This window comes from Zootermopsis nevadensis, unplaced genomic scaffold, assembly GCF_977971745.1.
Source record: "Zootermopsis nevadensis isolate Lab colony 2312 unplaced genomic scaffold, Znev_1.0 Znev_ptg000016l, whole genome shotgun sequence".
NCBI lineage: Eukaryota > Metazoa > Arthropoda > Insecta > Blattodea > Termopsidae > Zootermopsis > Zootermopsis nevadensis.
Window position 1 is genome coordinate 2,049,413 of NW_028259148.1, and position 15,897 is coordinate 2,065,309.

The 15,897-nt window shown below is 38.6% G+C and overlaps 1 protein-coding gene across 6 annotated transcripts in view; it reads right to left on the reverse strand.

Moving 5' to 3' along the window:
- Ten-a (Teneurin-a transmembrane protein) overlaps positions 1-15,897 on the reverse strand; it is a 582,153-nt gene that overhangs the window by 148,308 nt on the left and 417,948 nt on the right. The window contains exon 1 of one of the 6 annotated variants that reach the window (XM_022068031.2): positions 14,237-14,762. The exons of the other annotated variants lie outside the window; for them this stretch is intronic. Coding sequence (XP_021923723.2) covers positions 14,237-14,249 — 13 coding nt within the window. The 5' untranslated portion in view covers positions 14,250-14,762. Of the gene's footprint in view, positions 1-14,236; positions 14,763-15,897 lie in introns of those variants that run through there. 6 annotated transcript variants of the gene reach the window in all.

Sequence of the window (15,897 nt, forward strand, 5' to 3'; positions counted from 1 at the left end):
CGGTACTTGTTCATAAAGTTGATCAGAATGATTTGTTGTTCCACTGGGATTGAACAGACAATGTGGAGATAATTACAGAGACGATGCAATGGTAATAATATTTACCACGCTGATTAATATCTCCGCTAGTTTTTGAATGACGTTTTATGTCTAAATCAGATTGGTTCCGTAAGCTTCCGCAAAGAGTTAAAAATCAACAGTTGGCAGGCCTTATTCAATGATCGAACAGCTGAATTGTCAGGCCAACCGTGCAGCACAATCAGCGTGTTGGAACAGAAGACGATCTGACACAGATGGCGTTGCAATTGGAGTAGACTGTAATTGTTTTTAACAGCAATTTAGTTACAAATGCACGTTCTTCATACGTGATCAGGAACGAGACCAACCGGAAAAGTAATGCAATTTGTTTAAACTTATTACATTTGCGTAGAACGCGAAAGAGACCTGAGTGGGACAGATACAGAATTTTTGTCTGAAACACGAAATAAAGAAGCCACTGTTGGAACAGTGTGGCTGGGAGGAAAATATAAAACCAGACATTCATCAAAAACAATGTCGGAAAGTGGACTTCACTGGTCCTCGTAATATGGCAATCTTCTGTCAACTGAACGATCATTGGTTCCTGCAGTGGGAGTAAGTGTCTTGTAATTTGCTCTTGTATTTATTCTAGAACACAGATTTGATTCGCTACGGAGGATAAAATTATCTCTATGTACCTGTGCCTGCGTCCCCAGATGGTTAAGGCGGTAACAGTTTGCCGAAACGTCGGAACTTTTTCAAAAAATACAACCCATATCATTACCGAAGTTATATCTATTCTGAACTTTGATATGTCTTCTGAGATGTTGAGTGGCGTAGTTTGGTAGAAAGTGAGAGACGTTTCAGAAGTGGTGACTGCATCATCATCAGGTCCCTCAATTTCTATGAGACTACACGCTGAAACATGTCAGAATACATTCATCTTCATATTTATCGCCTCGAGGACCTACAATATATCTCACCTTCATAAACTATTTTTCTTTTCTAAATACAATCTTTGTACGTCTGGACTGGATTCATCTGCCTGATTATAATTATGCAAAATTTATGTTCCATAAAACTGGACTGTACTGTACGGAGTCACTAAAATGCAACTGCATTGTAAATGTGTCTTATGGGACATCTTATATAATGGTACACAGATTTATTACCACCAGACATTTTTCTTTAAAGGCGACTCCCCTGTGTCGCGAGCAGACACATCTCCATTCAAAATATTCAACGAACCTGACAACACCCCCAACCCACACGGAACCACCCCAGACCACCGTCCCTACACATTGTGATCGGTTTCACGCACGCTTCATATTGAACATGCAAATCAGTTTTGAACAGCGTATGTGAACACGCTGAGAGTTCTGACAAGTGCACAAAGCAACTACCTTACCCTGAGCGGGAACCACTTGAAAATTAGTTCATTTTTTAGCGTTATTTGTCACAGAATTGTATTTGCGGTACGTGTCCACACAATGGATTTACCGTTTGTTTTATATCGTACTGCGTTTCTGTGTTACAATGCATCGAATACCAATGCGTCTACTGAAGCAAGTGGACGCTGGTTCAAATACCGTCCACCCATCCCCTGAAGCGTGGGGCACTGTAGTAAATTATTATTATTATTATTATTATTTATTTAGTGTTCTGTCTGAGGACAGGTCCATATGAACAGGATCCTTCCATCCTTTTCTCAGACTGGGACCTGTTCATATACGTTCTTGGCAGATGATCCAGAAGTGGTTTGCCATTGCCTTCTTCTGTGTGTGAATGGAGTAATTGTTGGGATGCCACGGAGGAAAACTCCGTGTTGCCTAGACCACGGCCTTGCCCAACACAAGTTATAAATTCGGGCACCGCCGGGAATCGAACCCGAGACCCCAGGATTACAAGGCCAGCGTTCTAACCGCTAGACCACCTCATCTTATTATTATTTAGTGTTCTGTCTGAGGACAGGTCCATATGAACAGGATCCTTCCATCCTTTTCTCGGACTGGGACCTGTTCATATACGTTCTTGGCAGATGATCCAGAAGTGGTTTGCCATTGCCTTCTTCTGTGTGTGAATGGAGTAATTGTTGGGATGCCACGGAGGAAAACTCCGTGTTGCCTAGACCACGGCCTTGCCCAACACAAGTTATAAATTCGGGCACCGCCGGGATTCGAACCCGAGACCCCAGGATTACAAGGCCAGCGTTCTGACCGCTAGACCACCGTAGTGAATACCTTCGTAAAATGAAGTTAATAAACGCAGAGCCTACCAGGGCTGAGCGATCAAAGTGAACTCAAGGAACAGCTTCTAGAAAATAAAACGTTGATGTTCTCTCACTTTCTTTGATAATTTTCATAATTTTTTAAACATTCGTCCTGAAGATAGCAACTATAGTGTCAACGGAAAACTTTGAAAATTTTCAACATCGGACGCGGTTCAACCCCTAAGGCCGGAGTTTTACAAGACGACTTCTTCAATGCGTTCCTAGAATCTACCCGTGTCCCACTGTCTATTTGCACAGCGCACTACTCCCTCCCCCAGATCCTACTTCTTCAATTAATGATAACACTGCAATCTATCACAGGCGACATGGCTCGTCGTTAAACAAAATAAATCAAACAGAATGAGACATTTAAGAAGGGTGAGGGTACAACGAGATCGAAAACACATTTCACGTCTAGGGAGGGCTTCTAGGGCTAGAATAACATTAAGACACCATTACAGATTTGCTTTTTCAGCAAATCTGCGCTCCGGGTCGCAAGAAATGTTTAACATTTACGATTCGCAATTACGTCTATAGATTACTTCCATTAGAGTAAGAGATGTAATTTGTACGAAAATGGTTACCAAGCAGGCACCAATTGTATAAGATAATTTTTTACATGAGGATTTATAAAATGTAAGGATATTTATATCACGGCTTCTTATCCCTAATTAACTGAGAAATATTCTGCAATATTTGGATTAATCTAGAAGAATGTGTACACACAAGGTTTAATATTCAATATTATAACATTATAATGTGCATACGTATTTTTGGACACCCTGTATTTATAAGTTTCCTTTGAAAAGACAAAATTAAGTATGCAACAAGACATGGTTTGCTATCCACGTCTGACGTGGACCAATATTTACACAATCCTTCAGTGTGCGAGACGGCGTAGATGCGTTGCACTGGGCCGGTTTCAACGTGTTTTGAACTACGCACTAACTCGGTCGAGATGCAGTAATCTAGTTGACCATTGTTTAGACAGGCCCTAGGGGGAAGGGGCATTCTCCCCAGGGCACAGTACCGCCCCTCTAGGGGTCCCCGAGGAGACATCCACATAACAGCGTCTGGCAATAGATTATTGCGCCATACACGTCAGATATTCGATGTGTCTCGAGTCAATCTTCAGCTCACTTAACTGATGACAATACACAGAGACGCCACATGGAATTAAGCCCTGTCTTTGCTATTCCTTGGTACAAGGAACTTCGTCTGAAGATTGTGGGAACGAATGCACGTGTTCTTTTGGAAACTGTACGCATCTCCTGATACATGACGTTAAATCGTCTGAACGTCTCCTGAAGCGTGTACCAACGCGTATCCTGACAAGGAAGTACAGTATAAGATAAAAATACATCAATTCCAGATAGAGAAAGTGTTCGCCCGTGACAAATACTCATCGGGCGACTGAACAGCTGAAATTATGGCCTTACCAATTTCAAACAGTGGGTCCGGATTGAAGAACGGGACACGGCTGTCATAAAACGATACTGCCATTGGTTTCGACGTTTTGTGCGTGAGGGGGATCATGTGTAGCGGTTAGAATTGCGTTTGAAATGGAACACGCTGTATAAAAAATGTGTGGTACGGTCAGACTGGCTTCCAGGAGCCCTAATGACGAAACGAGGCTCACCTGTTCTCGATAAAACTAGGTCGTTGACGTCTTTTGGTCACGTTAACTCAGAGCGGAAAGAATTCGATAGCTCGTTTATAAGAGTAATAATATTTTTACCTTGGGTGTCCCGTTTCCAAGCAAAATTTAATTCCGAAAATTTATGGAAGTATCACTGTTGTGGTATTTTTCTTTAATTTTAAAATCTCACATCGAACGTGTTAAAAATATTACGGTGACGCTGTTATTCGTAATGAACCATCTTAGATAAGGTTACAACGTAAAAATAGATATCACATGAACGTGAAATATAGCTCGCAATAAAGGCAGATACATCGGTACATCTGTCTACTGCAACCTCCGCATTTGGTAGAACAGAAAAGCACTTTGATTCTCTTCCGGTCTCTCCGTGTTCCCACAACTAGACGCATAGGAAATGCGAACTTCTGTTCTACTGAAAGCGATCTTTCCATTCTTACTCCGTGTAGGATACTGACGCTAATTCTTCAGTACACTGATCCAATCGGGCAGTTTCCATGAGTGGACATTGAAGCAGATTCTACAGAGTGGTACCATTTAAAGAGCAATCCAACAACCACGTAATACAGCACGAAAATTTATCTTCCTTTCATGTTTTCCACTACTACTCCGTGTGAAATTCTCGCCTCTCTCACATACGAGATACATGTCCAGATAATCCGATTCTAAATGATTTGGTAATCGTAATAATTTTTAACGAAAAGTACAAATTATTAAACTCGTTGTTTTAAATTATAATTTCAACCAAACCTTTGTTAATATTTACCTGTTGTCTCTCAAATACTCTTAAACTTCATAGCGTAACGATGTGTTAGTTTAATTATCCAATTAAACTTTTCGTAAGAAATTTAGAGAAAATAATTCTTGAGATTTTAGCACAAATTTCTAATGGATTAACAAATTCTCTTCGGAATCCTTTAGCTATTATTTTTCGTTTCTTAAACTTAATATAACACTCCATGGTAACAAGCCTGTATTCTTTCTTCGTATGTCTGGATTTCGTAAAAAAAAGGGGAAGAGTCTTCTATTTAGGGGGGGGGGGGGGGGCGAGGTGGAATACGACGCTGGAATAGAATAGCCGACGACTAATAAGCAACATAATACATTCTAAATTATGTAGCAGATTCCTTGTTTCGTGTCTGGTAATGAAATATATTTCTTCCTTGATTAATCCTTTGAAACCGAAGCTTATCTAAATAACATTTAAAAGTTGAGTTCTTACCGCAAAGAAAACAACACAGCAGTCCATTGGTTAACGCTGTTTATTCTGAAAATCAGACGAAGCTCTGTTTTTCACTCTGCAGTAAGACTACAGTTTTATGGAATGTCATAACAGGTGGTACACATAGTTACCAATGATTTCTATCTGTTGCGCATGGTAATTTTGCACACAGTAAACGAAAAACGTAATTTGTAGTAAAACAAGCTTGATCCTGTATCAGACAAGAAACCACAACAGTAAATATTTCTCAGGGTTTCTCAACCTGCGGCCCGCGTGTATTTTTGTAACACAGTACAACCTTGTATTATTAATAGCATTTACCGGATATAAGAATAGCATGATTCTAAAAGGTTTAACAAGCAAAATCAGTGACAAATATCTTACTGGTGACTGATATTGTTAAAGAATATTATTAATTTGTGAACAAATCTGCATACTAGACTTAATCTAACAGCACTGTTAATATTCTGACACTGTTTGCGGCCCGCGAGTTGACAACCACTGAAAGTCGCTCCAATTTGCAAAAGACAGAGTAGCCCTACTACGAAAACTTATTTATAAACACACTCCTTTTAACGAACGAGTTGATTAATCTTCACGGTATCTCCCGATTTAAAGTTAGAACCATAACTCGTGCGTGGATTACCGGTGAGTGATGCACAGTGTATGTGGATTACACATAAAATATGTTGTTCCTTCCCGTTTTCTGTGCTAAAAGATAGCATGAAAGGTCAGGAACCCAGTAATCAATTTATCCTATCTCCCTCCTGGTAGGAAACATTTCGGTGACAAACGACGTACGAAAATTCGGTTCTGAACAGGTTGGGCACATCTGAAGCTGTTTAGATAAACAGGGATTTCTTTACCTTTGTCTTTTTAACATTCCAGTAAGATTTATTTATAAAAATGGTGAACCATAGGTATTGATGGAGCCCACAAATTACCCACACATACAGTATTTCGGTTGTTTCCTTAATCATGAAAAAACTCTTAGCTGTTGAAGTTCGAAGGAATTTCGAATGAGATTTACAGGGTGTCTCATTTAACGTCATGCTCTTAATGAAACTTTGCCGTCTGCCAGATGATTTTTTTTAATCAAATTGGACATCGTATCATTTGAGGTTATCACGGCGTTGGGTATAAAGATGGCTGTCTTTTGAGCGCCTTGTATATCAACGTTTTAGAGGGTGATTCACTCATCGCCCTGATGATGGAGACAGGAGGGACGTACGAAACGTTAAATCCCACCAGACTACAAAACGCTAAAACCCAGAAGACAGCCATCTTCTAAAATGGGATTTTATATAGTGCGATGATTATAAGAGGTAATCGGAATAAATTAAGTAATCCCGGACTATTTTAAGATACAACACTCCTTCTCACTTTTCTTAAAAGGGCTAACGAAACAGACAAACAAGATTAAGGTCACATCCAGAAGGGCCACGGACCGAATGGAAATCTTGAACGTTTTATTAACCTCTTAACGACAAAAACATAAAGAAAAAATGCTGATATATTTTCATACTTCGACCTGGGGTTTATTTTAGCTGACTATAGCGGCCGATAGGGTTGTCCAAGGTCATTCAAAAGCTGAAATAATTTGTTCGAATCACTTTCTTTACGTCATCCGTCGTCCACGTGTATTAAAACTCGCAACGTTTCGGAAGTAGGTTTTGTTTCCTTGTTCAGGTGACACGAGGACAAAAGCCTAAACACTTGAGCCCCTTAACCGAGCTAGGGCACAAAGATTAGGAATCTGTCCTCTTGTCACCTGAACAAGGAAGCAGAAACTACCTCCGAAACGCTGCAGCCAATTCCAAAAAGTATTACAAATTGTTTTAAGGTCGCGATTTAGGCTTGAGTGTCAAAAACGATTTTTGAAGATCAATCTCTCGAGACCTTGCAGACGAACTTCCAAACGGTAAAAGGCCATATCCAGTCCACACACGAGACTCGTTTTATTTAATGGGACGCGCTCACCAACGCACACCCGTTCAGTTAACAAATTATAATGAAGTCATTAATGAATTTATTCTGTAATTCTGCGGCATGTTCATCTGCCAACAATTTCTTCATTATTCATTGTTCCATATCATGCATAATTCACATATAGATACGCGTATCAATATATACCAGGAACACAGTCAATTATCAGATCACATCACAAAAACTTTACATTCGAGGACGTTAATATACAAATTTATTTATTTGTGATTTATTTAACGACAATGTCAGTAGTTCAAACTGTATAGAGCTTAATGACAGGGTGATTAAAAAACAATGAATCGGAAAGGCATCATTTAAGTTACTACCATGGCATTTGCTTGTAGAAACTGAGGAAAACCACAATAAATCTCAGCCAAGAGATTCGAACTAGGGACTTCCCGAATACAAGCAAAAACCACTCGTTCCATACTTAAGTCAACATTGGTTTACGTCAGCCAGCGTACGTTGGTTGGCTGTGACAGAAATTTTGTGTACATTCAAAATATTTGGTAGCTTATCCAATGACAAACCACTCAAACCAAAGAAGATGAATTAGGCGGGACATATAGCATGCATGTGGGAGATGAGATGCATATAGGATTTACTGCTTTAACGTCAGGTTGATAATTTTTCAGTCAGATGTCACTGCACAGCAGAATAAATTCCCCCCCCTGGGGTACGCGAAGATATCTTAGGGGGTAAGTGAACTTTTAAAAAAAATATTATTTTATGATAAACACTGAATAATCGGTAATGTAATTTATTTAATTTATTTTAGATGTAGATCATATACTATGTATAACTTGAATTATACACCAACAACTTTGGGGGTACAAAGTTGAAGAGAAATTATATCTGGGGGTACGCGAAGACATCTTAGGGGGTACGTGAAATTTTAAAAAAAATATTATTTTATGATAAACACTGAATAATCAGTAATGTAATTTATTTAATTTATTTTAGATGTAGATTATATACTACTTATAACTTGAATTATACATCAACACCTTTGGGGGTACAATGTTGAAGAGAAATTATATCTGGGGGTACGCGAACAAAAAAGGTTGAATACCACTGAGCTATATGATTTAATATAACCATGACGCACTACCTTAAGCTGTTAATATTAAATAATTAATTAGGTTTATTCGTTCTCCAGATTTTATTGCAATTATTTCGTCATGTTTTCACTAAATTATATGAATTAATGTTTTATACGAATATTATAACACAATTTACCTTAGGCTACTCGATTTAAATTAGCGGAAAATCGCTCAACAGAAACAGTGGCTTATTTTGATATTTCATTTGTGCTGTGTTTTTAACCTTACAACGACTGAATTCAACACAAAGCATTATAATACTATTCACATTCCTCTTATATTTACAATTCTGCACAAACATTCCGGTGTTAGATTTCACGGGACTTGGTGATAAGATGCCCTAAGACAAATTCTAACCTCAAGCTTATGAAACGAACGTTTGTCATATTTATCAAGCAATTTTACTCTCATACAGGACTAGCAAATCACAATGTACCTTCCTACTTTTAGATTTGACTGTACTGCTGGGGAGTTTCATCTCGTTACTAGAGCTTCACAGGGAAGGGATACGATTGAGGGCAAGATTGAAACAAAGGGCTCACTCACAACATAATTCATATTCGAGTGTCCTCCTCAAACAGGAATTTTTTACACAGACACATTAACTGGTCATTAACCCCTTAAAGACGACGTTAGTCTAAATATTATTTAATAAATCAGTCCGTACCGCGAAGAAAACACGACACTTCACCATTACAAAAGACAACTCGTTGACGCTGTTTAAGGAAATAATCGCTGTTTATAATGAGACACGCATTGCGTACATAATGTTTAAACAGTGAGTCCGTACCGCGAAGAAAACACTACACTTCACCATTACAAAAGACAACTGGTTGACGCTGTTTAAGGAAATAATCGCTGTTTACACAGAGAACAATCTGAAAACCATACATACAACACGCAGAGTTAATAACTGTGTGAAGCAGGTGGTACATATAGTTACCACTGGGTCTTAAAGGGTTAATATCCTTTACCAATTGCAATGATATATTGTATCAACTTTCCACCTACGACTAGGTATTAGAATCAGACTCTTTCCTTCTGATATTTTTCATATTTTCCATGCGTGCTACAAGCCTCGCCCATCTACTCCTCATTGATAACCCTTATAGTATTTAAATTAGCAAACAAATTATTATTTCTTATTGTAACATAATAGTTTTGTATTATTAACACTAGATACTAATATTACATTCCATCGAAACAAAAGTGAATTACTTTATCTGGCCTGTGTGGCTGCATGTTTCGGCTCGCGTGCGTCATCTTCAAGGTGAATTATGAAGCTCCTCATTATCAAATCAAAAGACTGTACTTCCTTTGGTGATACTACTGTAATTTAAGATTTGGCGAATTGTAATAAAATGTCAAAACATATACGACTTTTCTAAGATGAACAAAGAATTCCAACCCTGACATATATAACACATCACGATGCAAAATCCTCCCAAATATGACATAATTGCCTGTTAGTCACGTGGGCGGTAACGCCATGTTGACCTGGGATACCAATGTTTCGGAGAAGCATACCGTCTCTATCTTCAGGGTTGAAGTTCACGCGGCGTTACTACCCAGAAGACAAACTTCGGCTTCTTCACGGTCGCTGGAATATCAACCCTCACTCAATGCGAACACACTTGACAGCCTAAACTTATACCACTCATACATTAAGGTATGAGATCAGTACACGACGCAATGTATACAGTGGCTGAACAGATATCAGAGCAACACAGATTTAACGTGCGAAACGTCACAGCTTAATCAACATAACTTGGTTCGTTTGCATTCATGATGCTTTAATGCGGTATAATCGATAGGAGTGAGCTACAGTTATCGATTATTTAATGGTCGATATGTTGAAAACAATACGTCATTACAGGCAAATATTATAGAATAATAGCATTTTATAACTTTTCTTATATTGTATTGATCAGATATTCTGCTTTTTTAAGATACTGGAGAGGAAAGGTCTTACGATGGGCAATGATATCAATTATTTAGACACTTTAAGAAAATCCGTAATACTATTATACTAATTATACTAATGTTATAGATAAATTCTATATTTCAATGAAATTATTACGCTAATTAAAATGTATTTAAATGTGGATAACATGATGGTCCATGCAGGTAAACACATGTTAGATCCAAGTCCTGTTGAGAAAAAAGAAACAATGAAATGCTTCATTACCACTGCCCCTCAAATAATTTAGATTAACTTCCAGATTAAAATGATTAAGGTTTCGGATGTTGTGTTGGTAAGTGCGCGCTCTTAATCTGCAATGAAACATTTTACTCTTAATCTGAAAAAAAGAAATACGAAGAAACTACAACCACTGTGTTAACCTGCTGGTCTATGAACTTCAACAAATGTCAGAGGCAAAAACAAGGCGGGAAAATATTTTTCCTTCTCGCTAAACCTTAGATAAAGAAGTCAAACCATCCTACGGGCCACACATAAAAAAAAATTCCCAACTGTCATAAAATATAAATTAAAAACGTGGAAATACTAACAGGCTGCTACATGCAACAACGGGGAACCCCCAGGATTACTAGCATCCACGTTTAATAAAAGTTGCTGCATTGTGCTGCTCACTGGCTGTTGTACCAGCTAATATCACCGCGCTGAGTTCTCCCCCATACCCCACCCCCAAGGAGACCACCGTCACTCCTTCCATTATGTTCCATCAACAACCCACTTCACTTCTTTAAACATTGCACTGTATTCATGTATCCATTACCCTAATTCGAATAACCTTTGCACCACCTCAAACTCTGTTAGCTGAACATCGCCTCTTGTACCAGAATGATAAGAGGCTAGAATGTCTCTCAGGATTGGTTCACTGCTGAGATTTCATTTGTTAGTATCGAAGTCGGCGGTGCCCGAATTTATAACTTGTGTTGGGCAAGGCCGTGGTCTAGGCAACACGGAGTTTTCCTCCGTGGCATCCCAACAATTACTCCATTCACACACAGAAGAAGGCAATGGCAAACCACTTCTGGATCATCTGCCAAGAACGTATATGAACAGGTCCCAGTCCGAGAAAAGGATGGAAGGATCCTGTTCATATGGACCTGTCGTCAGACAGAACACTAAATAATAATAAGATGAGGTGGTCTAGCGGTTAGAACGCTGGCCTTGTAATCCTGGGGTCTCGGGTAAGATTCCCGGCGGTGCCCGAATTTATAACTTGTGTTGGGCAAGGCCGTGGTCTAGGCAACACGGAGTTTTCCTCCGTGGCATCCCAACAATTACTCCATTCACACACAGAAGAAGGCAATGGCAAACCACTTCTGGATCATCTGCCAAGAACGTATATGAACAGGTCCCAGTCCGAGAAAAGGATGGAAGGATCCTGTTCATATGGACCTGTCGTCAGACAGAACACTAAATAAAAAATAATAAATAGTATCTAAGTCAGCTTTGGTCGATGTTTCATGTTCACGCAGAGAAAATTAATAGCCCTGATGATGGAGGCAGTAAACGTCTGAAACGTCCCAACATCCCACATGATAAGTTTTTGGTTTCTCACGGCAGCATTATGATGGTTTTATTCTGGGTTGCTGTGCTATGTAAACCGGTAAAGCTTACCGACGTTTCAGAGACAACAGGATCCTTCTGAAACAACCCAGATGACAACCATTTTCATACCAGAATAGACCGCTGTTGTAACCTGAAATCTCATTATATAACTTCACCATAATGTACCAAACTAGGAGACAAGGCTGTATGCAAACATCACACAAACAGAGTTCGTAACAGATTAAATTAAAATACAATTATTACCCCAAAGTTATATAGATAAATACAGGTTTATCTTTTCGTGTGGGAAAAAAAGGTGAAGTTACTGAAAACATTTCAGCAAAAATAACGCGTAGGGTAAATAATTGTGAGTTGTTCCACTTTTATAATGACGCTCTGATATGCATCGTCACTCTTAACTTCATAATTTGCATCTCTTGCATGACTGAGGTGTTGAATACATTTCAAATGTTCAAAAAGGAGAATAATACTCTTTCTCACGTAAAAAAAGTATAAAATAAATTCAATAGTATCATTCCATTGTGACTGTACACCATCGGCCGCATTTGACACGCTGAAATAATTTACTCACGAACATAAACGGGACCTATAAAGATATCGTGTATGGGATATCTTCAGATATTATTAAGATTATCCGAGACATACAGCACGCACAAACGAGATGAGAAATGTGTACACAATTTGTATGGGAAATCCTGGGGGAAAACCACTCGGACGACCTAGGCGTAGATGGGAGGATAATAGTAAAATGAATCTTAGGGGAAGACGGGTGAAAGGAACCGGTGGCGGAATTTTGTGAACACGGTAATGAACTTTCTCGCTCCAAGGAAAGGAAAATAATTAATAGACTATCTTAGCGACTCTGCTCCACAGAGACAATTAGTTCTTTTCACGGGATATAAGAACGTCCCCATATTAAACCGATTTGACTAATTTTGGCCTAAGTAGAGTCTACAACAGACTAAAGTGTCTCGTGGCAACGCGTATAATTTGCCCCGTTATCCAGTGTAATATCGGAATCTTCTTATCTTGAATATTTTAACCGATGCTAAATTATTTAACGTTGATACCGCCACTCGAATTTCGCAATAAAACATATATATATTGACATTGTTCTAGAGTGGACCTCCTCTTTCGTCAGAAATTACTTTTTTATCTCCTTGTACCCACGTTCTTACTCCCCAATTTCTGACACGATTTTCTTTATTTTGTCTAAGACGAACTTCTCCTTTAATGACTCTTCTCTTTCTTCCATTTTTAGTTTTCTCCTTCAGTCTTCACATTCTATCCTCTATACATCACACGTTTTCTTACCACTGTGAAATATCAACTTTTTGTTCGACTACATGTTTCTTCTGACACCCAGTCATCTTCAAGTCTATAAATTATACCCAAGTTACAGAACGTTTTCATGGAATATCAATTGTTTTACCAAAACCTTATATATTATTATTATTTATTTAGTGTTCTGTCTGAGGACAGGTCCATATGAACAGGATCCTTCCATCCTTTTCTCGGACTGGGACCTGTTCATATACGTTCTTGGCAGATGATCCAGAAGTGGTTTGCCATTGCCTTCTTCTGTGTGTGAATGGAGTAATTGTTGGGATGCCACGGAGGAAAACTCCGTGTTGCCTACACCATATATATATATATATATATGTATATGTGTGTGTGTGTGTTTGTGTGTGCGTGCGACAACGGAAAGACAAAAATATACCATTAGCACGGAACAAATCATCGTGAACAAAACGAAATAATGTATATATATATATACTGACTTATTTTTTTAAATTGTAAAATAAATTATTTGGCGTCAAAAACGCGGAGTAACTTAAGTATAATTTAAAGACCTGATGACAACTGGTTATCAGTCGAAACAACAAATTTACGTTTCACAACAGTGTACAAAACAGTTAAAATTGTATGCGCGTGAGACGGTGTTCCAACACGAAAATCACCTAGAAAACTCGTTCCATTCTCTTCCCGAGACACTCCCCTCTAAAATCAGTATCGATAACATTACCCTCCCCCCTCTCTCAGACTGTCATCAAGTGAATTAGCTGGGTGCTGCTCGGGAGGAATCATACGTCATTACATAGCTCCGATCCAGAGACTGTTCTACCGTGTAATCGTGTTTGGTGTCCCGTCTGTCCAGAAGCATTTATCGAGGTCACTGAATTGTGAAGCCACCATCAAAGGAACTACGGTCCCTCGTCCATTTCAGACTAATTAAGGCACACTTTAATGCTGCAGACAATTTCAAATTTGGAAAAAATGAGATTTACTAACTCTGTAAAGGGTGAACGGAAAACGTTGATGTAATGGTTCCTATTCTGCCCAATGGATTAAACAAAACACTGTGAAGAACAGTGTATAAAAAGGACAACTCAAATGACGCAGAGAGAGGGGTAAAAATTCACTTCAAGTATGTACTTACCCATTCTATTCATTTCTTGCTTGTCGAATGTTTTCAGCTTTGAAGATGAAACTTTAAAATATGGCTCGAATGTTATTTATTACTCTAATTGCAGTTTTTAACACAATTCTAAACTTATGAATAGTTCCACGCCTCTCACACATACACAGTCACAGGGGCGATAAACGTCTTACGAAACACACTTCAATATGTGCAAATGACCCAATTCGTTTAATAAAAACTACATTTCGGAAAGTATGACAATCCTATGACGTCTATACTCTGCTGAAATTATCGTTTTTAATTAATATTTCTTCAGCAAAACGTAACCCGGCAACATTAAAAGCAGACAGTTCTGAAATACGCACTTCATACACAACGACACTATCTTATGCGATACGCGTTAACTACAGGCAGTGGCCTCGGCTTGTACGAATCCACTTTACTGTTGCATTTGACCAGAGACACAGACATGTGATGCCTTAGTATCTGTTAGGGGTTCAATTGCTCGCAGCTGCTGGAACTTTCCGTGCGTCCGCCATGACTGTAGAACTCACACTACACTTTGGTAGCAGAGCGCCGATCGGCTAGGCAACGCGCACACAGACTGACACACGACACCTCCCACCACCCCGCGGTATTTGTGGAAATATTAAACCCGCGTAGCGAGACGACTAAAAACCCAAGACCTTAAAAATGTGGTAAGGTAGTATATTTGCGTCATATTGTGAATTAGGTTAATATTTTTTTTAATATTTTCCGTCAAATCACAATTTTAATAAGATAATAAAATATTTAAAATATCATTTCACGTTCCGCATCGAATGATCGACGTTCCAATTTGTAAAAATCGATCATTCGATGCGGAACGTGAAATGATATTTTAAATATTTTATATTTTATTATCTTATTAAAATTGTGATTTGACGGAAAATCTTAAAAATGTGACAACTATTACAATATATGTAATGTGCAATATGATATAAGTTTCTATTTTGAATTCAATGTCAAATGAATTAGCGAAAATAATTCTGAAAAATTTAAAAGTACACGGTAAGATAAACATAGCACTGTCCTTGGGTTACGAATCAAAAAGGTTAAAGTCTTAGGCCCGTTCGCTTCTGTGTGAAATGCCAAATGAAAATGTCTGTCTGTCCGTCCGTCCACTTGTCTATGAGCACGTAACTTGAGAATGGCTGAATAGATTTCCATGAAATTTAGTATTGGAGAGTTTTGCTAAAATTTCTTGACTAATTCAAATTTTTTTTTGTCAAAATCTAACGATAATTATCACCAGACTTACATGTTTCTTTGTGTTCTCAGGGTGTGTATGTGGAATTCAGGCGTGGGGAAGACCTCAGATCCTATTTTATTTATTTATTTATTTAGTGTTCTGTCTGACGACAGGTCCATATGAACAGGATCCTTCCATCCTTTTCTCGGACTGGGACCTGTTCATATACGTTCTTGGCAGATGATCCAGAAGTGGTTTGCCATTGCCTTCTTCTGTGTGTGACTGAAGTAATTGTTGGGATGCCACGGAGGAAAACTCCGTGTTGCCTAGACCACGGCCTTGCCCAACACAAGTTATAAATTCGGGCACCGCCGGGAAAAGAACCTGAGACCCCAGGATTACAAGGCCAGCGTTCCTACTTACGAAACTAAAATGGCTTCTCACATAA